At 35.0% G+C, this 24996-nt stretch overlaps 3 protein-coding genes across 3 annotated transcripts; 1 reads left to right on the top strand and 2 right to left on the bottom strand.

The window, feature by feature from the left end:
* Positions 1–192: 192 nt before the first annotated feature.
* Positions 193–11570, bottom strand: LOC133857454 (F-box protein At5g07610-like). The gene is made up of 2 exons (XM_062292730.1): positions 10623–11570; positions 193–396 (listed from the first exon to the last, which is right to left on the bottom strand). Exons 1-2 carry the CDS (start codon positions 11568–11570, stop codon positions 193–195), a joined length of 1152 nt encoding a protein of 383 aa, XP_062148714.1.
* A 6025-nt stretch (positions 11571–17595) lies between these two features.
* Positions 17596–18481, top strand: LOC133857450 (RING-H2 finger protein ATL52-like). Its single transcript, XM_062292725.1, has one exon. It carries the CDS (start codon positions 17704–17706, stop codon positions 18226–18228), a length of 525 nt encoding a protein of 174 aa, XP_062148709.1. The 5' UTR covers positions 17596–17703; the 3' UTR covers positions 18229–18481.
* Positions 18482–20431: 1950 nt separating this feature from the next.
* Positions 20432–23941, bottom strand: LOC133857790 (vacuolar protein sorting-associated protein 2 homolog 1). Its single transcript, XM_062293137.1, has 5 exons — positions 23781–23941; positions 22869–22999; positions 21605–21709; positions 20854–21114; positions 20432–20713 (listed from the first exon to the last, which is right to left on the bottom strand). The coding sequence occupies exons 1-5, from the start codon at positions 23815–23817 to the stop codon at positions 20576–20578; spliced, it is 672 nt and encodes a 223-aa protein (XP_062149121.1). The 5' UTR covers positions 23818–23941; the 3' UTR covers positions 20432–20575.
* Between the last annotated feature and the right edge of the window lie 1055 nt (positions 23942–24996).

The following is a 24996-nucleotide window of genomic DNA, read 5'->3' on the forward strand; positions in this document are numbered from 1 at the left end:
CTGTGTGTTCCCGGCTGAGAGTATTTAAATCCCACCCTACTACAACTTGTCAACTACGGCTCCGTTTATTAATGTTTGTATAATTGTATTTGAAAAATGAGGACCTATGAATGGTAGAACCTACCTGCATGGATCTACCAATCTTAAGTTGTGTAAATTTTTTTTTTGAACAGTGCCATCTTCTTCTTCCATTCAAACCAAAGGAAACAACTCCCCGAAAGGGGTACAACCAGGGAAGAAAACATTACAATCAAGGCACCAATAACAAATCAAACGCCCAAAGGCGAGAAACAGGTCGAAAGGCCGTTGGAGTGAGCAGAGATGAAGAATCTCTGCCCACAAAACCAGGAAAACCTGGTTTGAAGCAGCTACCCACCGGTAGACTGTGATTACAAGCTGGAATATACAAACAAAACCCAACACATACAGAAAAAACACAAACAGAAACCCAGACAGCAGACTCCAGCAAGAAACGACTGCCGGAGACGGCGCGTGTAAAACACGCCCCCTCGCCGGGAACCTTCCAAGCAACAGACGACTTCCACAAGCTGAGATCGGCATCTTCCGAGACCGAAGTTGTGCAACGAGTACATCACATTGCATTTATGTCTTTATAGGAGATATAAGTGACAATAATCTTCGTAACTTAAAATGTTGTGGTTCATTCGCTTGCTAACGAAGCATTACACGTAAGCAATGAGTAATAATTTTTTTAAAAAACCTCACGTATTTCAGATATTATCTTTGTTGAGCGTTATGCTTAATTCATATATATATAAAATGTGCTCGGTTCCAATAATAAAAAAAAAAAAAAAAAAAGTGACAATAATTTTAAATATTTTGTGCTTTAAGTTGTTTGTTAATGTTTTTATTTTGAAAAAAAAAAAGAAAAAAAAAACACACTTTAACAAACAAACTGGATCCTTTTTACACAATTGCATTTAATAGTATATGTGACGTATCACTCTATTCAAAATTTTGCCAGTATATGTATCATTGAATCTGTAAAACTTTTAATTCTTCATTTCAAATTTCAATACAACGCTTTTAAGTTTTGAATTGAAGTTTCTTTTAAATTGGGTCGAAAGAATTTCTTCCATTCTATTTTATAAATTTGACATATGTAAAAGTGATTCTCACATCTTCAAAAGTAACAATAGTTTTATAGACCAAGTTAGAGGAGATTCCTCTACCCCAATTTAAAGAAAATTTATGTTGTTGTGTTTTATCATCATAAAAAAACTAAAAAAAAAAAAAAAAAAACTACTTCATATATATTAAATTATCTTACTAGTATTATAACTATATTACAACGTGCATGCATTATGCAAAGATGCTAATTCTGTAAAGTAAAAAACAGCCAAATTTTGTCGGATGCCAATAGAGAAGGTTAAGTAATGGTATGTGCCATGTGGTAAGCTAGAGGGGTTGACTTTGGCAGAGCTGGAGCCCGACATTATGTGGCTGCTGAGTTGGTGTTGAATCTGTTGATAAATAATTAAGTATTTAAGTATATATGATGAGGCAATTGACCACATCACTAATCTTATCACCCTTCAACAAACATCCTTTCATATAACAAGAATGTAGGCCCATTAACCTTTTCAAATGATTCAAATTTAAGATTTTTTTTTTTTTTTTTTCTTTTACAAATGAGTTTGGCATAAATTAAGGAGATTCCAAAATTAGAAATAACGAGCATGTTTGGGTAAGAATTTTTTTTTAAATATCAAATTTCTATTTAGATTTTATTCAATATTTTTTAATTTTGTCTCAAATTTCTTAAATTATCCAAACCGAAATTAGTGGGCTTCGTATTTCGAGCTATTCAGAGCAAGTGAACAATATGGACAATGCAATTCTCCTTTTTGTGGAGTCGTTTGAATTGCAAAAAGACAAAAAACAACAGATCGAATAACAAAATTGTAAAAATTCCGACCATTCCTTAACTTTATCCTTACAACAATTTTATTTTTTCGATAGGAAAACGTTCCATTCAAGAATTCTTTTTATCGATTCTCTGTTTTTGTTTGTGTTGGAGAAATAATCAGCTCTAAAGACATGTGGGCCTAAGGTTGTGTCGGGGGCCGAGCCCGTCGGGTCGGCCCGGCCAAATCAGACCTAAGTATAAGACCATTTGTTATCTCCAAAAAAGATACACATCCCGAGTATATCAAGATAGGCTTTTATCCCATCAAATATAGGATAAGGTACCTAATAGTATGTCATCAGCTGAAGAGGTAGTGTCCTATCCAGTTTGGACTCTACTACCCAATTTAAATTATATGAAGATAAGATTAAAGACTATGTGATATAAGACTCAAACTTCTAATCAGATTATGCTTTAAGCACTTCAGTAGTTTCATAACTCTGAAATTATTGATACTTTCCAGAAAATAAATAATTTGAACTGACTTAGGCATCAGAGTGGGCATAGTCGGCACCTCCAACCAAGGAAGGCAATGAATTACAAGGCAACACGTCACCTTACTTGAAACTGTACCAACAGTTTGAAATCTCCTTTTGGAGCTTGATAGTAGTAATTAACTAATTATGCCACGTGATAATTGTTTTTTAAATACAACATATGCAGGTAAATGCATGCATGTCATTTTCTAAGTTACCATGTACATTATGCGTGATTGTAACAATTATGAATTCAACCATATCCACGTGGATCTTATGAAATGATTATATATTCAATGGGCACGTGGAAAACCATATTCATTGCCTTATTATTATTATTTTTTTAAAAAAAAGTATGTCTTTTCGTGAGATGAATAGTGTTTTTTATTATCATATATATTCCTTCCGCATGTGAATGCATAGGAACGTCAATTTTATCGGAAAGTGATGATAAAAATTGTATATTTATTTTTTAATGTTGACGTGACAGTTTTAACTAATTTTTAATTTAGTTATTTTTTTTTAAAAAAAATTAAAAGTTAATTGAGAATGCCACATCAATATTCTAAAATAATTATAAAATAAAAATATAGTATCTAAAACTAAAAAACTCGTATATGAGATTCACCACCGGTCCACCATAGTCTACGAGATTGTCTAAATTACATGTAACTTGAACAACTAATTATACACATACAATCTCTAAGACTTGTAAAAAGCGTATACACCAAGTAATAATTTATATATCCAGGAGTGGATCTAGCATTTAGGATTTGAGAGGTAAAATTGAAAAGAAATAATAATAATTTGAGAGGACAAAACTAAAAAAAATAAAAAAATTTAAAGGTAATTTTAATTTTTAATTTTTTTCTTTTTAAAAAAAAAACCGTGAAGCTTGGGAGGCCCAACCCCAATCCCAATGTAGCTCCGCCCTGTTAATTATCTTTCGATGCATTATTTGAGAAAAAGAATAGATCGTTGGAACTTGGAGCCCAGACCAATAATTCTGGAATGTTTTAGACCCAAAATGAGGGAAAACCCCAAAAGAAAGCCCATTGGGTTACAGCAACATGAAAATCAACATTTTTTTTTTTTTTTTCCGAAACTTTTTTTTCCTGGGTCATACTAATTTTTTTATTTTTTTTTATTTTTTGACTGGATCATACTATTTTAAACAAGCAGAGAAAACCAGGATTAAAAAGAAAAATCTCTACAAAGTGGTAAAAATATTATACAAATAACTGCAAACAAACCAAAAAAATAACCAACGAACTCTAGATAACTGTTCCATCTTCCAGTAACTCTTCAAACGAACTGGCTTTAAGTAAGATTGAAAGGAGAAAATTTCATGCGGTCTATTGAGGTCGACATTCACCCTGTGTACATTGGAGCAGCAAGTTTTAAAGTTGAACAATATTAGGCTCCAAAAGCCCTTCTTGAGTGCACAATATCCATGCTATTAAGCATGTAACCTGCAAGCTGCCGCTCATACAAATTTTGTGGATGCTGATTTCTTCTGACTCTGTTGATATTGATGACCGCATCGGTGACAAAGCCCAACATATTCATTCCTTTTTTGTTCTTTTATTCTTTAGTGAACCTATATATAACTATGTTAACATTTGTAGTTGATAAAGGATTGCATCTGATATAGGAAAATGATTCGTGCACAATTCCTTACACAATTTCTCTTCAAAATTTTCTCTAAATTTAACTCAAATAATCTACTTTTTTTTATTTTATCTATTACTTTTGAAAAACTCCATAAATCAAACTCTCTAAATATTTCTCTATTTTAACTAAATATTATATTTTATTAATTTTGAAAATAACTACTTTAATTGTCAAAATTGATTTCCTTCTTCAACTACTTTAAATTCCCTAGCCTTCATCAAACGCCAACATTAATTCCCTTCAACAACCAGCCAAGCCACTGTGCTTTAATTACATTAATTGAACCAACAATTAGCATGGACTTTTATTGTCTTCAATAACCAGCCAAGCAACTTCATCAAATGTTCTTTAACGTCCAACAACCAGCCAAAGCCAAAGAGAGATGAACGTCTAGCGTTGTTTTTTTTTTTGATAAAGAACGTCCAACGTTGTTGTCTTGTTGAGGAGAAGATGAATTTATTGATAATAAATAAGGCATGACAAATAACAAACAAAACAGTTGGACGTTGCTTTAATACCCATCTAGTGTCCCGGTTCAGGAAAAAGGTCGAGCACTTGAGCTGCAACCCTTCGAAACCACAGAAAAAACCGAGCTGTTATGAACAGATTTGATACTCGTACAACCCAGAAGACCAATTAGATCTAGAACTATAATCAGCTCAAATGACTCAAAACCCAAGTAAAGCATAAAAACTCAACAGATCAAAACCAAAATTCTAATAGCCAAAGGAAAAAACACATCATCCTCCTCAACGTCATGGGTCTCACTGCAAACGGGGTGGAGATCCGTCGTCGTCCTCTTCATCGTTCACGCTCTCCTCCGAACTCGATCTCCTCGCTGCCATCCTCTCAGCCTCGCCGCTTCTTGCAACTCAGGTTAGGCGCATGGTCGTTGGTCTCTTGCTTATGCACTGGAGAATTGGGGTTTTCTGTGGAAAGAACTGAAGGGGAAGGTGGGAATGAAAAAAAAAATTGTTAAAAAACTCAATAGAGAATACAATTTGTGAGCTGGATTTGTAATGAGAATCTGACAAGAGATAAATTAGAGAAACAATAAAGAGCTTGATGCATCATGCTTTCTGAAGGTATTCTCCAAATTTTAGAGAAAAGTTTGAAATAGCTAACTTGATACGGATGCTCTAAGACATATTGGTGGTATTCATGCAAGTGAGTCCATGTAAGTGGATTGTGCAGCAAACACATCCCATATATATATTTTAGTAATATGTCTATTCAATTTTGGACATAAAACGAAAGTCCACCTAGTGTCTTTTATTCTTGGTGTTTTTGCTATGTTGCTTTTTATCAAGCAAATCAAATGGTTATTTTATTAGACTTCGTTCATGAAAATGTGTCCTTAACGAAAGTAGATGCTATAGTAAATACGTGTAGATATATTTTTTTTAATATCTGCATATTCCTTTCACATGTGAATGCATAAGAACAATCCATTTTATAAAAAAGTGATGCTAAAAACTATATATATATGATGCAAATCAATCATTCACTCAGTTATTGTTAAAAAGAAATTTAAAGATTAGTTGGGACTTACACATTAAAATTGTGAAATATAAAATAAAAATGTGATATATAGAATTAAAAAACTCTACTAGAAGACTGGGTAATCAAGATGCCACTGTCAGTGAAGCTTTTGCAGCTTTGTTCGCGGTTCAGCTGGCTTCCACTTGATTTTTTTGTCTTGAAAAGAGGTGCCTTAACTGTTGTTGTTTTAGATATTCGTCTTTCTTTATCTATATCTTCTTCTTCTTTTTTGTAAGTTGGATTTTTTTGAAAATTTCTAAACGTGCCAATTTACGTGCATATGCTTTAGCGAAGTGAGTCACTTCTCACATTGAGTTTGAAAGCATTTCCAAAAGGTATCTCATTAAAAAAGAAAGGGTCGACATTTAAAATAAGTGTTTCAATCAAAGAAGTTTAGTATATAGAAATTGAAACCTATATAGTTCTCTTATCCAAAGTACGATGCCAAACTATTTGGACAGCTCAAAGCGTGGGATTTAACAGCATTGTCTATGAGGTGCCATGTAATTCAGACAACTAATTATAGAGATATGTTCCACCTGTAAAAAGCGTATACACCAAGTAATAATGTACATGTCTTTGGAGCCATTCTAGGCGAAAGAATAGAGTTCGAACCAGACCAACAATTATGAAATGCTCCAGCTAGACCCAAAGTGAGACTACTGATCTCTAAACAAAGCCCATCGGATTACAGCAACATGAAAATCCAACATTCAAAAGATAAACCGATCCTTCTCACGGAGTTGAAAAGATAGCCTTCTCCAAAACTGATTTTTTTTTTTTTTTTTTTTTTTTTTGGGATCATACTATTTTAAACAAGTATATCATATCTAAGAAAGACATGATTAAAATATATCCATTGTTTTTCCTTGTACCGGAACTGACTTTCCTTTTATTTATTTTTTTCCTTTTTCCTTTATGGGCCATACTATTTTAAACAAGTTCAGAAATCCATGATTAAACCTATTATTTCTCCTTGTCCCAGCTAGCACAATTAGAAATCGATAACGTAGACCCAAAAGAAAAGTACGTAACATAAGTTAGAAGAATTTGAATGAACTTTCAATTACTTTTCCATATGTATATCAAATAAATTCACAATTCAAATTAAAATTGAAAAATACTTAAAATTAATCTATTACATATTTAGATGTAACCTTTTTTTTTTTTTTTTTCCTCATATCACAAAGAAAAATCTCTACCTAAGTACTAGAAATACTATACAAGCAAGTACCGCAAGAAAACCAAAAAAACTTCCAAAGAACTCTAAAAAAATGTTCCCTCTTCCCAAAACTCGATCTTCAAATGAACCGGGTCTTAGTGAGATTGAAAGGAGAAAATTTCATGCAAAAGATTGAGGTTCACATTCAGTTTGCATACATTGGAGTTGCAAGTTTTAAAGTTGTGAAAAATTTGGCTCCAAAAGCCCTTCATTAGTACAATTTCAGAACTGTCAAGACTTAATGAAGAAGTATAGGCCAAGGTTCCACCCCGTCCCCTTGAACGGCTTCCATGCTGATAGTCAGTCTCTTGCTCCATATTTTTGTGTCGTAATCTTTCAACATCCACAGTTGCACTGAACTCTCTTCATCGCAAAGCATCACAAGGCAGCCACTATACTATACAAGCTTCAAATGCTTAAAATAACATTTCTTGCACAGAGGGAAAGGAAGATCAAACATTGTCTAGCTCTCTGTATGTACAAAAAATGTGAAGATTTCGTTATTGCTCATAAACCAATTAAGTGCACCACATGCAGGCATGGCGGGTTCAAAGCTTAAGGACTTGGAGTACGGCAACAAAGCATCTTCCAATATTTTCCATGCCCATTTTTCTGAAGAAAAAATTTCACAATGAAGGACATTGTACAAATTAAATAAACTTGTAGTTGATGTATGGAGATTTGGGTTTTGAAAACTGAATTATCTTATAACACACAGGCTATGATCTAAGTACCACCATCCCAACTCTTTCGGTGAAGTAGTGTGTTTTGGGATTCGGTATCTGGTGCCATTCTTTGGTACTAGGCTTGTAGAAATAATATTCTTGTGTTGCTTTCATTCACACATAACAATATGCCTTGTTTGGTAGCAGCTTTAATATTGACGTGAGGACAAGGCAAAAATTTAAGGGAGAGTAAGGAATCAGTACCCAAATCTTTGGTAGAGACGAACAATTGGGACGTGGGCTTGTTAGAAAACAAGGTTTGTATGAAGAACCTAGAGATTGTTTTTGTTCTTTGACAGAATACTTGCACGAACTTGACTCGTAGGTGGTCTAAGTTCAAATCTTTGGAAACCAACCTGGATCGCCAATGGTTTTAAGAGATGGTCACCTGAAGATTTCGAATAATACATCCGATGGGAGAGAACCGGGAGACTCCATTAGAGACGTTGAATGTCGGGTTCCCCAGTTGCATTGAACTCTCTTCCATACTAAGCATCGCAAGGCGGCCACAATACTCCACAAGCTTCGTATGCTTAAAATAACATTCCTTGCACAGGGAGAAAGGGAGATCAAAACCAAACTATATATATATATTTCATACTGAAATCTATAAACAATATAACACTGTTTTTTTAATTTCCTCCAATATTTTATTTTTTAAAGTTTATTAGAAGGCTCAAACATTTTGAAATGACAGTCTCTTTTGGCGAATTATAATGACAATATTCATGCTATTAAACATGCAGCTCATACAAATTTTGCGGATGCTGATTTCTTGTGACTCTGTTGATATTGATGACTCCATCGGTGACAAAGCACAACGTATTCATTCCTTTTTTGTTCTTTCATTCTTTAGTGATCCGATAACCATGTTAACATTGGTAGGTTATAAAGGATTTCATCTAATATTTGTATATACATTTACTCTTCTTTTCTTTTCTTTTTTGGTGAAATGTCTATTCAATTTTGGACATAAAACAAAAGTTCACCTGGTGTCTTTTATTCTTGGTGTTTTTTCTACGTGGCTTTTCATCAAGCAAATTAAAGAGTTATTCTATTAGATTTCGTTGTTGAGACATGTCCTTAACGGAGGTAGACGCTATAGTAAATACACGTAGATATTTTTTTTTTGAATATTTACACATTCCTTTCACATGTGAATGCATGGTCCGTTTGGGTGTTGAATTTTTTCGAATCCGAATATTATTCTAATTTACTGTGCGAATTACGAAGTTTGATTTTGTGAGATAAAATTTGAAAAAATTTGAAAAAGTTTTAAAAAGTTAAATAAAATATGATTTATTTTTGAAAAAAGTAGAATATTATTCAACTTTTTATTCGAACTTCCTTTTTTTTTAAAAAGGAAAAAAGAAAAGAAGTGATGCTAAAAACTATATATAAAAAAAATGATGCAAATCAATCATTCACCCCGTTATTGTAAAAAAAAAAAAAAAAAGTCAAAAATTAGTTTGAACTGACATGTTAGAATTGTGAAATATAAAATAAAAATGTGTATATAGAACTAAAAACTCTACTAGAAGATTGGGTAATCAAGATGCCACTGTCGGTGTAGCTTTTGCAGCTTTGTTCGTAGTTTAGTTGGCTTCCACTTGACACTTGTGGTTTTGTCTTAAAAGGAGATGCCTTAACTGTTATCCTTTTAGATATTAGTCTTTCTTTTATCTTTTTTTTTTCAAAGTTGGATTTCTTTGAAAATTTATACACAGTGCCAATTTTTGTGCATATGCTTTAGTAAAGTGAGTCACTTCTCACGTTGAATTTGAAAACATTTTCGATAGGTATCTCATTAAAAATAAAAAATAAAAAATAAAAATTTGGGTCTACATTTAAAATTGGTGTTTCAATCAAAGAAGTTTAGTATATAGAAATTGAAACCTATGTAGTTCTCTTATCAAAAGTACAGGGCCAAACTATTTGGACAGCTCAAAGCGCGGGATTCAAAAGCATTGTCTATGACTATGAGATGCCATGTAATTCGGACAACCAATTATAAAGATAATCTCCGCTTGCAAAAGCGTATACACCAAGTAATAATCTATGTCTTTAGAGCCATTCTAGGCGAACAAATAGAGTTCTAATTGAGCCAGACCAACAATTCTAGAATGTTCTAGGCCCAAAAGTGAGAGAGCCCTCTAAATTAACAAAGCCCATCGCTGTAACATGAAAATCCAACTTTTTTATGGCCCATCAAATTAGATTATCACTAAATTGGACCATCAAGACTGAAAATTTAAGCTTTCTTTTTCTTTTCTTTTTTTTTTTTTTTTAATGTTAATCCTTTATATAATTAATGGCTTAAAAAGTTAAACTGATCCTTCTCATGGAGTTGAAAAGCTAGCCTTTTCCGAAACTGATTTTTTTTTTTTTTTTTTTTTTTTCAGGGTCATACTATTTTAAACAAGTAGAGAAAGACATAATTAAAATATATCCATTGTTTCTGATCCTTGTACTGAAACTGATTTTCCTTTTTTTTTTTTTTTTTTTTTTTTTTTTTCTTTTTAATTTCCGTTATGGGCCATACTATTTTAAACAAGTTCAGAAATCCATCATTAATCTATTATTTCTCCTTGTCCCAGCTAGCACAATTAGGAATTGATAACGTAGACCCAAAAGAAAAGTATGTAACATATATAAGATAGAAGAAATTGAATCAACTTTCAATTATTTTTCCATATATATATATGTATATATAAAAATTAAATCCACAATTCAAATTTAAATTGAAGAAGACTTACAATTAATCTATTACATATTTAGATTTAACCTATTTTTTTCCTCATATTACAAAGAAAAATCTCTACCTAAGTACTAAAAATATTATACAAACAACTACAAAAAAACCAAAAAAACAACCAAAGAACTCTAAAAAAATGTTTCCTCTTCCCGTGACTCTTCAAATGAACCGGCTCTAAGTCAGATTGGAAGGTGAAAATTTCATCCGCACAACTGAGGTCAACATTCACCTTACATACATTGGAGTTGCAAGTTTTAAAATTGTAAAATATTAAGCTCCAAAAGCCCTTCATTAGTACAATATCAGAACTGTCAAGACTTAATGGAGAAGTATAGGATTCCACCCCTTGAACGGCTTTCAGGCTTATAGTCGGTCTCTTGCTCCATATTTTTGTGTCGTAATCTTCCAACACCCACAGTTGCATTGAACTATCTTCTATGCAAAGCATTGCAAGGCGGCCACTATACTCCACAAGCTTCATATGCTTAAAATAGTATTTTTTGCACAAAGGGAAAGGAAGATCAAACATTGTCGAGCTCTCTGTATCTACAAAAAATGTGAAGATTTCGTTGTTGCTCATAATCCAATTAAGTGCACCACAAGCAGACACCGCAGGTTCAAAGCTTAAGAACTCAGAGCATGGCAACAAGACATCTTCCAATCTTTTCCACGCCCATTTTTCGGAAGAAAAAATCTCACAATGAAGGACATTGTACAAAATAGACTTGTACTTAATGCACGGAGATTTGGGTTGTGAAAACCGAACTATCTTATAGCACAAAGGCTCTGATCTAAGTACCATCATCCCAACTCTCTCGGTGTAGTAGCGTGTTCTGGGGTTCGGTATTTGATGCCATTCTTTGGTACTAGGCTTGCAGACATAATATTCAGGTATTTTCCGTCTTCTTGTGTCACTTTCATTCACGCATAACAATATACCTTGTTTGGTAGCAGCTTTAATATTGACGTGACGACAAGGCAAAAATTTAAGGGAGAGTGAAGAATCAGTACCCAAATTTGTGGTAGAGACGAACTGTTGAGACGTGGGCTTGTTAGAAAACAAGGTTTGTGTGAAGAACCCAGAAATTGTTTTTGTTCTTTGACGAAATGCTTGCACAAAACTTGACTCATAGGTGGCCAAGTTCAAATCCTTGGAAACCAATCTGGATCGCCCAATGGTTTTTAGAGATGTTCGGCTAAAGATTTCGAATAATACATCCGATGGGAGAGTACTGGAGGACTCCATTAGAGACGTCGGACTTTGGAGCTCGCCTGCCAATTCAGTGAAACAAATTGACGTGTTACAAAATTGATGAAGTTCATTGTGCGATTTTTATTAGAGTTATATAAATTAATGAAGTTCCACATGGTTAATTAACAAGAGAAAAGAGACTAGATGTGATGCGAAGACAGATCGACTTCATTATACATATACATATATATAAGATATTGAAATATTATTGGTTGTTAAAATAACTCCATAAAAAATAAAATAAAATAAAATTACAATAGGAAATTATCAAGTAAATACAAAAAGAAAAGTCTACGTACGACTCTTCCTGGCCATCACCCTCTGGACCAAAATTGATAGCTTTGATTTATAATAACGAAAAACTTGACTCATCTCTGCTACGGTTACTCACAGAAAAGAAACAAGGGAAGGAAAAAAAAAAAAAACACACAAGTAGACCATGCTATGCTTGTTACGGTTAATTAGCATCGAGAAAAGGCATGGAAAAGAAAAATCAACTAAACATGATGGTGCGTACTCGGCTATATATATTAAGTAAAGGGAAAAGAAATAAATAAATCTTATGAAGACATGCTGCGCGCTTTGGTTAGAAAATTAAGAGAAGAAGAAAAAAAACAATTCTCATGAGCTGTTATGGCCGGCTAGAGGAACAGATCGAAAAAGAAAAGGAAAGGCTAGCTAATCCTATGATGCTACGTACGTTTAGAAGAGAAACAAAGAGAAAAGAAAGGAAAAAAGAAGAAGAAGAAAGCATGGTGAAAGGCTATTCTACCTGCTATGGCTACCGTAAAGAGAAAGAAGAAAAAAAAACAAAAGCAACTACTACACATGCAGTATACACGTAAATTAAGAGAGGCGTGCAGTTGAAAGTGTAAGGAAAAATCGTGCATACCTTGCACCGTTGCACGCACAGTGAGAGGGAGAGAGCAGTCCGAATCTGCAAGCTTGAGAAAAAAAAAACTGCTGTTTGACGGCGATGAGTGTTGCGGAGGCGTGGCTGAAACTCGATCTTCTGTAGTATGCATGTGATGAACTCAATGCTTCCTCTGACTCTTCTTTTATAAGCTAATATATTATCCAAAACTGTCCAGGATTCCAAATCCTTTCTAATATCGAGTTGGGTTTCCGAAAACATGTATGATTCCAAATCCTAAAATATATCGACATGGTTTGCGTAGGATTCCAAATCCTTTTCCAGGAAGGTTTATGAGTCCTAGCTCACTTCGCAAATATATCTTCGCTCTCGGCGCTGCTATTATCTCTGAGCTTATAATAAATAATATTTTTTTAAAAAGTTTATTAGATGTTGAATAACGAATCCATCGCAGGCCTTTTCATCTTTTCTTTTATGGTTAAATAGGCTTTTGATAATTGGGTTTTGAAAACTTTATCTTTTGATATTTTAATTTTAATTCGTATCGTAGACAGTATCTAAGTTTTGAAAAAAGACAAATTTGATGTTTCCGTCTATTTTTTTGTCCAAAACTTAACGGACGGACCGAGGATTGAAACGTGTTATAATGTAAAAAAACTTTAAAAACAGAAATTAAAAAAAAAAAAAAAAAAACTTTAAAAATTGAAAAATAATAAAACTTAAAAAAAAAAATTAAAAAACTTAAAAAAAGAAAAAGAAAAAAAAGAGGCCCCTTTACCGGTCTGGGGTGGCTCAGTCAGTTTGGAGGTGGCTGAACCACCCCCGTGGCCCATGGGGAAGGGGGGTTCGGCCACCCCGAAGGGCCAAAGAAAGAAAGAAAAAAAAAAAAAAAAAAACAAGGGGGTTTGGCCCTTGGGGGTGGTTCGGTCACCCCCATGGGCCAAAGGGCAAAAAAAAATAAAAAAAATAAAAATACATATGAAGGGGTTTTGGCTCTTGGGGATAGTTCGGCCACTCCATGGGCAAGAATGGGGGTGGCCAAAGGAGCCACCCCTTTTCTTTTTCTTTTTCTTTTTTTCATTTTTTTTAAGTTTTTAATACTTTAATTTTTTAAGTTTCATTATTTTCAATTTTTCAATTTTTTTTTATTAATTTTTAAAGATTTTTTTTTATTTTTTATACATTATGACACGTGTCAACCCTCCGAAGTTGACATGTGGTAGTCCGTACTAAATTCATATTTTTCCAAAATTCAACTACCATCTACGATGCGAATTGAAATTCGGGTACCAAAAAAAAAAATTTTCAAAACTTAGGTACCAAAAATGTTTTACCCTTTCTTTTAATTGAAACCGTCAATAATAAGGGGAATGATTCATGCACTATTAGTGCACAATCCCAAGACACATTAGAGTAAGACTTACACATGGGGGCTTGTTATTTGCACTTCATTGAGACCCACCCCCACCCCATGTGAGAAGGTGTTGTATCCATGTTGTACACCTAAAGTGCAAATAACATTTTTCCTTACACGTGTGAATCCCTTTACTGTGTACTTCTTGTATTTTTAGCATTTCCCAAATGCAATCATCATTGATCCCTCTCTAAGTTTCTCATTCTTTTCGCGAATTCAAAACAGACATGAACTCCAACAGAGGCGCAGAGACTATCAAGTATCAAGTATCAAGTTTCTTTGTAGCTATGGCGGAAAGATCCTCCCTCGCTATACCGACAGCGAGCTTCGTTACGTCGGCGGCCTTACACGAGTCCTTGCCGTCGATCGCTCTATTTCCTTTGCAGGTTCGTGTTTTTCGCTTCCAGCATTGACATTTAATTCAATTTCGTTGAATTTGTTTGTTTTTGTGAGCTTATTTTTTTATTTTGTACTTTTTTACAGAGTGAATGGTGAAGCTTTTAGAGTTCTGTGGCAATTCTGTGACTCTGAGGTGTCAGTTGCCGAGCGGAGATTTGGAAAATCTCCTCCGACGAAGATTCGGTGAATCTCAAATGGGTGGGCCGGCCACTCCAAATACTTCACGGGGTGGTTTCCGCCACCCACCAAATTTATTTATTTTTACTCTTTTTTTTTTTTTTTTTTTTTTTGTGTTTTTAAATTGATTTTTTTAAAAGATATTTTGAAAAGAATTGCTTTTAAAAACCCACGTGCGTCGCACGTGTCTATTTCAGTAAAAAATGACGGACTTAAGTAACGGATGGACAATATTGAAAATTTTCGTTAGAGTGCATTGCGATTTTATTTTTTTTTTTCACTTTATGCAACGTTTGTATCGGCATAAAATGATTTCTAAAATGATTTCGGCATTTTACAATGTTTGGTAGGGGCGAAAATAATGGTCAACGGAAATCATTTTCAGTTTGACCGTAAAAGCTTCTTTAATTTTTAGAAAAACCGTAAATCGTTTTCGAAAATTAAACTCTTTGTCCTTGCACGTATGTTTGATATCCGATTGTCAGAATTCAGCAATTGTCGGTCGTCGAAATCCAGCCGGTGCAGGAGCCCAGCAACATCCAGTCGCTAGAATCCGGCCACCGTCGCCGAATGTCGACGAACTAGATTCCGGCCGAAACTGGCCTGAATATTGCCATATTCCAGCCATGGTCAGAAGCTGGCTGGATATAGCCAAAATGGCCGGAATCCGGCCGGGATCCAGCCATTGATCTGGCTGGATCCGGAAGAGTCCAGCCGGAATCCGACCAAACTTGCTCGCCGGAATCCGGCAACGGCAACCGGACATTGCCAGATTCCAGTGGCATTTGTCAAATTCTGATTTTCGCATTTCGTAATTTTTTCGTACTAGCAAAATGCCAGAAAATATTTTCAAGAAAATTATTTTTCCTAAAAATAATTTTGTTGAAAATGTTTTACGACGGAAATCATTTTACATCGAAACAAATTTAGCATTAAAGACAAAATTGAAAAATAGATGAAACATTGAGGAAGTAAAAGTGTATTTTTTCCAAAAATAAAACTCAAATCCTGCTACAATAATAATGATTGGATTATTATTATTATTTTTACGTTAAATAACTATAATAAAGGAAATAAAAATAAAAAAGAGAGTAAAAGATAAAGGAGTAATAATATAATACACTGTAGTTAGATATAATAAAATAAAATTTCAACCGTAAAATAGATTTTCATATTAATAATGAAACTCATGGGCCATAATTTTTGGATCCTAAGTTTATTTTTGACGTCGGACTGATTTCCTGATGGTCGAGACTAACTATCACAATTGTCGGACGAAGTTGTATTAGGGTTCGTTTGGATATGCGATTTCGAAATAGTGATTTTAAAATGTGCGATTTGAAAAAAGTGATTTTTAAAAACGCAGTTAAGCGTTTGATTTTTAAAATCGCAGGTTAGCCTTTTAAAATATTGGGTTTTCAAAAAAAGCACCGCATTGCTTGCGATTTGAATAAGCAGAAAGGCAATTTTTTTAAAACGCAGTTTTCAAACGGTTTATTTTCTGCGATTTGGTTTAAAATCGCACTTTTTCTTCTACGAAATCGCAATCCCAAACACATCCTAAAGAGCATAAGAAACCGCTACCTCTTTCCTTGGTATTTGCATAACATGCCCATTAATTAATAATAATTTTGAAACGAGTATGGAAATTAGGTAATAATTAAAATCAAATTCTGTTTAATCTGTTTTTGTACACTTGACTTTTTTTGTTTTTTTCCTAATTATGTACACTTGACATGATCGGTGGTGCGTTGTGGCCTCTTATGGAAGTCCATAGCCTATTATTATGATCTAATTCAAATCAGCCATCCTTCAAGTTCTAGCAGCATATGATCACTTCAAGAAATTAAAAGGTTCTTGTTCCCTAAACCCATTTTTCGTCCATAAAATTAACAGAATTTATTAATTTACCGCATCATATAAATAATAAGCTAGATAATCTTTAAATATTATTTGTATTATAATCCACTGTCGGACTGTTTTACTGATCGAAGATCGTCGATCTTGATCCATGTCTTAGAGCACTAGTAGCAGTCTCCCTATATTGGTTCCCTACCCTAAATATAGGGAAAATTTAACAAAAACTCACAAAAAACGTCCCACAATAGCCACCCTAAATTTAGATAATTTGGTTGGATAGCACTGTAGCTTCCCAATCCATTATTATATTCACACAAACTCTGCTAGCCTGCAACGTATGTCCTCTCTCTTCGCGCTTCTCTCTCCTCCCTCACGGACGCTCGTGTGACTCTTCTTGTTGCCACCATCATACCCACCTCCTTTATACCCACCACTGCCACCATATCCACCCCCGCCACCTCCTCGCTCACCAAATCTCCCACCACGGACTCGATCTGGTTCTCCAAAGCCTCGCCCTCGCCTAGGATTCAGAAGCCCTCTGTGCATATCCAGGACAGGTGCACGAACAGGTCGTCCCCTCTGTCATCTGGGGTTATGAACTCGAACCCCTTTTGGTCATTGAACTACTTCACTGTCCCACTCAGCCTCTCGCCCATCTCTCTCACAAAACCGAAAGAAACTCTCTCTCTCTCTCTCTCTCTCTCTCTCTCTCTCTTCCTCTTTGCGATATGTGTGGACTTTGGCGTTACAGGTGTGGAACTGCTAGGATCAGCCGAACAAAATTACTTGGTACGGCCGTCAGATCCATGAGGAGGAAGAGGACTGCCAGGATCAGCTGAAGAGGTCGATGTCGTTAGTGAATCCCGGAGAAGACAATGGCAGCAAGAGAGAGAAGATGAGAGAGTAAAGAAAGAAGAAAAGAAATGAGTAAAAAAATAAAAGTAAGAAAGAGAAAAAAGAATAAAATAAGAGTAAGAAATAGTATTTAATTGATATAGGGAAATATAAGAGAATTTATTGTGAAGTGTTTTTTTTTAGGAAGCAAAAAATAGTTTTATTCTCTAAATATAAAGAAAATGGTTGAAAGACTGTTGTTAGTGCCCTTATCTACAATTCGGTCCCTGTCCTGGATCGTTGTTTATTGTCTACTGATTTGTACGTTGCTGTGTCTTTCATTATTGGGTGGCCCATAGATTGAGAAAAGAATATTATATATTTCCCTCGGCGACTAATTAACCAACACGGCTTTTAGATTAACTACTGAATATTACTTTAATCCTGATAATGATAGAATTCTCTTCACTCTTACTAGTCATACCCACTGGGCCACTGCATATAATGATGTTAACCTTGAAGCTTCTCTACAAAATTCCAAATCCTTGGCGATTTTCACAAACCCAAAAATGGGCGATGTACCAGGCCTCCTCACACAGCCGCCGCCTCCCTCTGCGCCAAAACCCCACATGCCCATGTTGTATTACGGCCTCCTGGTTATTGGAACCGCCGCGCTTCTGCTGGCAGTGTACAACCTACTCATCATCAGATGGTGTACGCAGCGCCGCCACAGCCAGGCTCCGCCGAGACCAAGTCCGTTGGTGGAGATCTCAGCGGGCGGCCAGAGCTTTGAAAACCTTAACAGGAACTTGTTGTCCAGCTTTAAGTACAAGAACGAAGATGGAGGAGGAGGAGGAGTGGCACAAGATGAGTGTGCGGTTTGCTTGTCGGTTTTTGAGGAAGGTGAAGAGCTGCGGACGCTGCCGCGTTGCAAGCACTCCTTTCATGCTCCATGCATAGATATGTGGCTCTACTCTCACTCTGATTGCCCGCTTTGTAGGGCTCCGGTGGGTTCGTGGTGTCAGCGACATGCCTTGTATAGGCAGCCGGCGAATTCTAGAGGAGGTTTGCTGGATTCAAGCATCTCAGTTTGATAGGATTTTTATTTTTATTTTTATTTTTTATTTTTCGATTGAAAAATACCTTCTCCTTTTTTTCATTGGGAATTGAAGGGGAATTTTGATACCCTTGCGTGTACGTTTGTTGGTGTCTGTGGGCCTGTGAGGACGATAAGAACAAAGAAAGATTGGGTAGGAAGCAGGTTGCACCGATGGTGTTGTGTCTGGACAAACTTTTTATCCAATTCAGTCCATTAAATTAATTGAAAAAAATATTATTCTTTTCAAACTTTCTCTCAAATTTGCTCACCAAATAATGTGTTACAATCTTATAAGATGGTGATATGCTTTTCAAAATAATAAATTATATAAGATTGTGACACATAATTAAAGAGCAAATTTGGGAGAAATTTTTTGAGAAGTGTAACATTTCTCAATTAATTGCTGTGTCTAAAATGATAAATGCTAGAGCTTATTCTAGTGTCTTTTTGGATCCTTCTATGTTAGCATAAAAAGATCTCAGAAGAATACTAAAATGAGCTCTGACATTTCTCGTGTTTCTTTATAAAGTTTTCCTCCAAAATGTTGTGTCCGAGTAATTCTTTTATGCATTTTTAGAAGTGTATGTTAGAATTACATGTATCTTGAACAGGTGTTAAATTAATAGACTGAATTAGAGGAAATTCTTTTCAATCCAATTGTGAAGAATCCTGTCCTTTATGTGATGCTTTTTTGTATAAGCCTTTCCATTCAAGTTCCATAATCACCATTCTAACTTATGTCACTTTTGATGAATTTAGTATCGTCTTATAATTGGATAAGGATCATCTTCATTTGTGTGGTCAATATTTAATATTGTTGCCACTAACAATATAAATGATGTCATAATATTTAAATTTTTTGAATAAATATCAATATATTTATTATATCTATAATTAAAGAAACCGTTCTTGTTAATTGGTTTAGCCTTCTATTTCCCATCTAAAATAAATTTTTTTTTTAAAAAAAAAAATCCCTTAAAAATATGATTTATACAATATAATCGTGTTTTAGTGAACCTAAACGAGGACATAATCCAGATTCCGGACAACTAGTGTTATCTATTACGTATTCAAATGCAACCTAAAGCAGAAAGAATAGATTCATTTTCCAACGGGCTGCAATAAAGAAGGTGAAAAGAAAAACAAACAATACTAGAGACCTCAATATCCAGATTTAAAAGGCAGATTTCCACTTCAAGAGCCTAGCTGCGCTGAAAAAGTATCCACTTTATGCTGGTCCTTGGCATTCAGGGTTTAAACCTCATAATATAATCATAATTTAATATTATTGTATTTAATGGTATAAATAATGTCAAATGATAAATATGTTGACATACTATTCAAAAAATTTAAATGATGTGATATCATTTACACCATTTTTTTTTTTAATAAGACACATCATTAAAAGCGTAAGGTGAAAAAACATATGCTTCCCACATGCTAAAGAATACATGTCATCTTAAATATGGTTTGTATAAAAATTTCCTACAATCCGGTTTGAAGAAAATTTATTTATTTTAATTAAAAAATAAAAATAAAAACCCAAACGAGAAAGAGCAAAAAGTACAAAAAAGAAAAGAGAAAAACTATAATTAATCGTCAAAGAAACACTGAAGCTGCTGTCTATGTATCTAATGGTATCATTTACACTCATTTTTAATGACGAGGAACCCCTCCAAGGCATGATCACTTCGTGTACCCACTCCTGTCAGGTAAACCTCAGACCTGTGTAAGGCATCTCCTCCACACAAATCGGATAATACTCCAACTTTGCCCGCGGGCTAGCCCCAAAAAATTATTTGTATCCAAGACGATTCGAACCTTAAACCTCATGGGTACACCCTTAAATGCAACAATATTAATTCCGGACCACAAAGCGGCTCTCCTACCGTCATCACCACTCATGAGTGTATACATTTAATTTTTATCCCCACTGTATCCTGTTGTGTTCATCAATTGAGCAAAACCGGAAAGGAATAGGTACGGTCTCCAAAATTATCTACTAATATTTCATGTATGACATTAACGCAGATATAATTTCAACACTACCAAGAGCATTTTAAACGCCAATAGAATCACAACACATGAAGAGAATCTTCTGATTTCACCGAGTAATGTGTCTATTGCCTACACAAGCATATATATCTCGGCCTATAATAGTAAATCACACATTTCTATATGTATAAATTTTCCACATGTTATGCTATTGAAATCTCCACTTTGTTTTTCAAACCCTGAGTTAATCAATTCTGGCTCAATTTTCATAAAAATTACATGCCCCAAATGAAACTTTCACTTTATACAGCAGACCTGAGGTTTATAATATAGAAAGGACATGAAGATTACATTCTTCTCAAATTATCTAACCTTGCCTGTAACTCGCTATCTATTCCACCGTCATCAGTAGTCGCTGTTTCCACTTGTGGAACCTTACTCTTGGCCGCCGGCGTAGCAACAGCAGATGATGGTGCATTAACAAGCTGTGTATCAAATTAAAACAGGTTTAAGACAGTAATTGTGATCCAATAGTTTGATTCCAACACCCAAGAAAAAAAGAATCCTCATTTGCTAAGTCAATCATGAGAACAGTGGGGAAAAACATGAGAACAGGTTTAAGTACCTCTTGATTGACGTCAATTCCAATCTCATCAAGAACTTGATTCACTAGTTCGTCTGTCTCTTCCTCTTCCTCGTCCCCTTCCAAAGCATCATCAATAGCATCTCCCATCACTTCAGTCATCAATTCCATCTTCTCATTCTGCCTCTCAAATTCTTGCATAATTTTCTGCAATGATGGCAAGTTCATCTGTCTATTCATCTGGCCCATTGCCTTTGTCACACCTTTCATTGCCTCTCCCATCGCTTGTGTTGATTTCAACGTCTACAAGTAAATCCGACTTTTAGAATCACGATGGGATAAACACAGGCTTTTGCAAACTTACGAGGTCATGCAAGACTCAAACCATAAGGCTCAAAGAAAGACTGAGATACGCAGTACTATAGATATTTTAATCTGGTGTCCCTAAAAAGAATACAGGGTTTCATAGCCAACCCGCAAATTTTTTTTTTTTCTCTCTCTCTTTTTTGATAGTCAAATATAACTAAAACACAAGTATAGGACATATACCACCTCCTTTTTCATAGTTACAGCGTCAACCTTGAAAACTAGCTGGCCTTACTTAGTGGTATCCTAAACACCACTTATATTCTTAAATAACAAAAGGCTACTAGCTTCCTCACGGAAAGCAAGTAACCACAATCATCTTCTGCTAGCATGGTTGGAAAAGATAGGCCTTGAGCTATTAGTACAATAGAAGAAATGCATGCCATCAGTATTAAACATTACAAGCATATAAGAAAGCATAACATACCTGAATTCTGAGGGATACACCCTGGAGTTGAGATTTAAGCTTATAAAATTTTTCAATCTGATGCCGTGTTCTAACAAGATCTTTCGCCATCACCTTCACAGCTCCCTGAAACAAAAATTACACCAAATCAAAGATAAATTTGACTGGAGTGGCCGCCAAACCTGTTTTATCGGGCTCCATTAAAATTGTACATAAAGCCGGTTTAATATCGGCCATAAATTTGGCAATTCTGAGACAAACAGATTTTGTGGCAGAAAAATGCGTCATTAGTTCACAAGTTGAAAACCAAAACTAAGTTTGACCTGCTTCTTCACACCAGTTTGATGAAATCTAAAGAGAATACCCCCATAAACTTGAATGAAACCAACCGGAAAGTGGCAGGGAACAAAAAATATGAGAGCCAAAAAGCTCTAGTACAAATGGTTACTTCCTCCCCATGTACAAACAAAGTGGATGGTGAGGTCATGGACTCAAGAGCCAGTAGTTCATGACTTAAAAGAAGAAATGAACTTTAGTACTGGCTTGGGAGATTCAAGTGAACACCGTATCTAGGCATTTGCCTCTTGTTTTTTATTGAACTTCGTAAGGATTGATGACTGGTCAGACAACAAAGCTCTTATTTAATGTAAAATAGCCATGCCATTACTCCTGCATTCTAGGTCACAGATATGTCAATAAAAAAACTATTTTATCTTAAAACTAAAAGAAAGACACTCGCGTGCCTGTGAAAGAATCTAAAGAGATTATGAAATAAAAGTGCATGTGACGTTCAACTAGAGAAGCATCATGTGCCGCATTAATTTTTTTCCTTCTTATTTTTCCCGTTACAAAGTAAAGTTTTGACAGAAACATTGTATAAGTATATTTTCTCAGACACTATAACTAGCATCAACATGCGTGATCTCATTCACCTCAACCTAGTTGGAGCAATTAAACCTCAATATGACATCCAAAAAAACAAAGGCACACTTAAGTCTAACAGAAAATAAAGCTCAAAAAGATCAAAATTATGCCTGACTAGTATAAAGTTGTCAAGTCAATGCATGTAAGATATTAACTCCAAAAACTGGAACTCTTGCACTGAGATTGCCTACATCACAGTTGAGCTGTATTTGCCTTCCCCATCTGCCACATACGGCAGTTGGGTAGGGATCTGTGATCACAAAAGTAGCTCAACTAGCACCTATTAGGAGATAAAGAAAGCTAGACATATATTCTGATGAAACAAGCAAAACGTGCAAGTAGTAGGAGAAGATAAACATACCATCTGCCCTTGTTTAGCACTTTTCTTTATCTCCATAATTAGTTTCTTCTCCTGCGTTTGCAGACCTTGTCTCTCCCGTTCTATTTCTCTAATGGATTTGTCCAGCATCCTCTTATTTTCCCGCAGAAGTTCTGTAGATAACAATTTTGCAACCACGCATAAATTCAGTTTGAAACACGATATATTGGTTAAAAATAAAGCCCAATTGTAACTACGAAAGCAATGCACCATCCCCAATTACAACAAAACACAGTTGATCTGCTCGCTCAGATGACAATATGCAATGTCATTTGTGACATTAGGCAAATTATGGACCCGGAACACCCCATTTTATAACCCAATCAAAGAAGTTATAACAAAACGATATCCTTGTATTTCACAAATTCTGAAATCCACCATCAAATAGATTACAACATGTACGCAATTATATCCTGATTCTTTGTGAACCGTAATCGTTACAAAAATATTCTAATGTGCAGCAGTGAAGAAATCTTTTTGCTTTTTTTCTGAGCAGCCTAGCAATCTACATCTGACAAATTCGATGTGATTCTTTCTGATTAATCTTAGTACACAACATTATACTCCAATTGTACATAATCACAATCAAACAAAGAGATCAGCGATTCAGGATGAAGTAATCCTTCAATTTCCTCCTCGGAAAAACGGTCAACAATTGAAAAGCCTAGCCGGCTAGCCCTGATTGCAAATCTAAGTCCTAGTCCAAATCAAAACCTGTATCGTATCGCAACTATCAAATCGATCCAAAAACCAGGCTTCGATCGCACCCAATATCAGAAAATAAATCCGTAGACTTCTTGCGACATTTAAATCCGACAGATACACGAATCGTTTCCGCAAATCATGTTCTTAACAAACCACAACAAACAAAAAAGGAAAGGTCAGAGGACGAACCTGCGGGAGTTTTTCTCTTGCCGAATAGAAAGCTCATGGCGATCGAGAATTGGTATGCTTCTGAATCGTGTCCGATGGTCCGGAGGTCTTTGCTTTTGGCTTCTTAAGCAAAGATGGTCGCTGAGGTTTTTTGATCGTCCAACTCTTCTCTCACGCGGTATAGTGGTTGAGGAATGGAATATCAATCTGCGGAAACCCCATCCGTTCACACGTGGCAACGCTGAGGTTGTAGGGCCCCACTCCCATCTTTTGCTTAATTGCTTAAACTATGCCATTTTGGATGGCGAATGGTGTCGGTTGTGACGAAGAAAGGTGACAATTTTTTTTTACAGGAATTGCAAATTTCACTCGAAGTTAATATAATTTTTGAGTTGACGTGGAATACTCAATTTATTTTTAAATTAATTTTAATTAAAATATAAATAAAAAAATTAAGAGCCCGTTGAATATGCCACGTCAACTGAATATGCTGAAAGAATGTCAAATAGTATTTTTTATATATTAAAGGTTAAATACATTTTTAGTTCTTGAGTTTTAAAAACTTTATTTTTTAGTACCTAAGTTTCAATTCGCATCACAGATGCTACTTCAGTTTTGAGAAAATACTGAATTAATACCTTAGTTAAGTTTTCCGTCAAAAACTAACAGTCCGCCACATGTCAACCCAGTGGCGGAGCTAGGAATCTATCTTAGTAGAGGCGGAGCTAGGAACATTTGCGTGTAGAGGAAGATTTGCTAGTACAGTCAACCCCTGAGGATTGACACGTGTTGTAATATAATAATAATAATAATAAAAATAAAAAAATAAAAAAAAAATAAAAAAAAAAAAAAGAAGAAGAAGAAGATAAGTAGTGGCTGGCCACCCCGGTCATGGGGGTGGCTCAGCCGCTCTCTTCTTCTTCTTTTTCTTTTTTCATTTTTTTTTTTTAAGTTTTTAATAATTTTTTTTAGTTTTATTTTTTTTTAAGAGATAATTTCACAAAAAGGTATCGAACTATAGGCCGTTTTGACGGAAGGACACTAAACTTCAAAAACTGTCGAACCCAGGTATTCAATTATCCTAAACCTCACTTTAGGGTATTCCGTCTGGTTCAGACGTTAAAACCAGACGAAATTGCAATCACGTGAAATGCACGTGACTTTTTCGCCCGTTTCTACCTGATTTGCCCATATGAGCAATGTATACAAAACTGATGATTGAGGGCAAAACGGGTAG

Source organism: Alnus glutinosa, chromosome 14 (assembly GCF_958979055.1).
Source record: "Alnus glutinosa chromosome 14, dhAlnGlut1.1, whole genome shotgun sequence".
Lineage (NCBI taxonomy): Eukaryota > Viridiplantae > Streptophyta > Magnoliopsida > Fagales > Betulaceae > Alnus > Alnus glutinosa.

What these genes read in the sequence shown, in the direction of transcription:
- LOC133857790 (XM_062293137.1), bottom strand. Translation starts at nt 23,817, where the DNA reads ATGAGCTTTCTATTCGGCAAGAGAAAAACTCCCGCAG. An exon ending in GTGCTAAACAAGGGCAGATG is followed by an intron (nt 21,710 to 22,868) that starts GTATGTTTATCT and finishes TTTTTGTTTCAG; the next exon opens with GGAGCTGTGAAGGTGATGGC. An exon ending in GTGTATCCCTCAGAATTCAG is followed by an intron (nt 21,115 to 21,604) that starts GTATGTTATGCT and finishes ATTTACTTGTAG; the next exon opens with ACGTTGAAATCAACACAAGC.
- LOC133857450 (XM_062292725.1), top strand. Translation starts at nt 17,704, where the DNA reads ATGGGCGATGTACCAGGCCTCCTCACACAGCCGCCGCCTCCCTCTGCG.
- LOC133857454 (XM_062292730.1), bottom strand. Translation starts at nt 11,570, where the DNA reads ATGGAGTCCTCCAGTACTCTCCCATCGGATGTATTATTCGAAATCTTT. An exon ending in GTCTTGACAGTTCTGATATT is followed by an intron (nt 397 to 10,622) that starts GTACTAATGAAG and finishes TGTATATTCCAG; the next exon opens with CTTGTAATCACAGTCTACCG.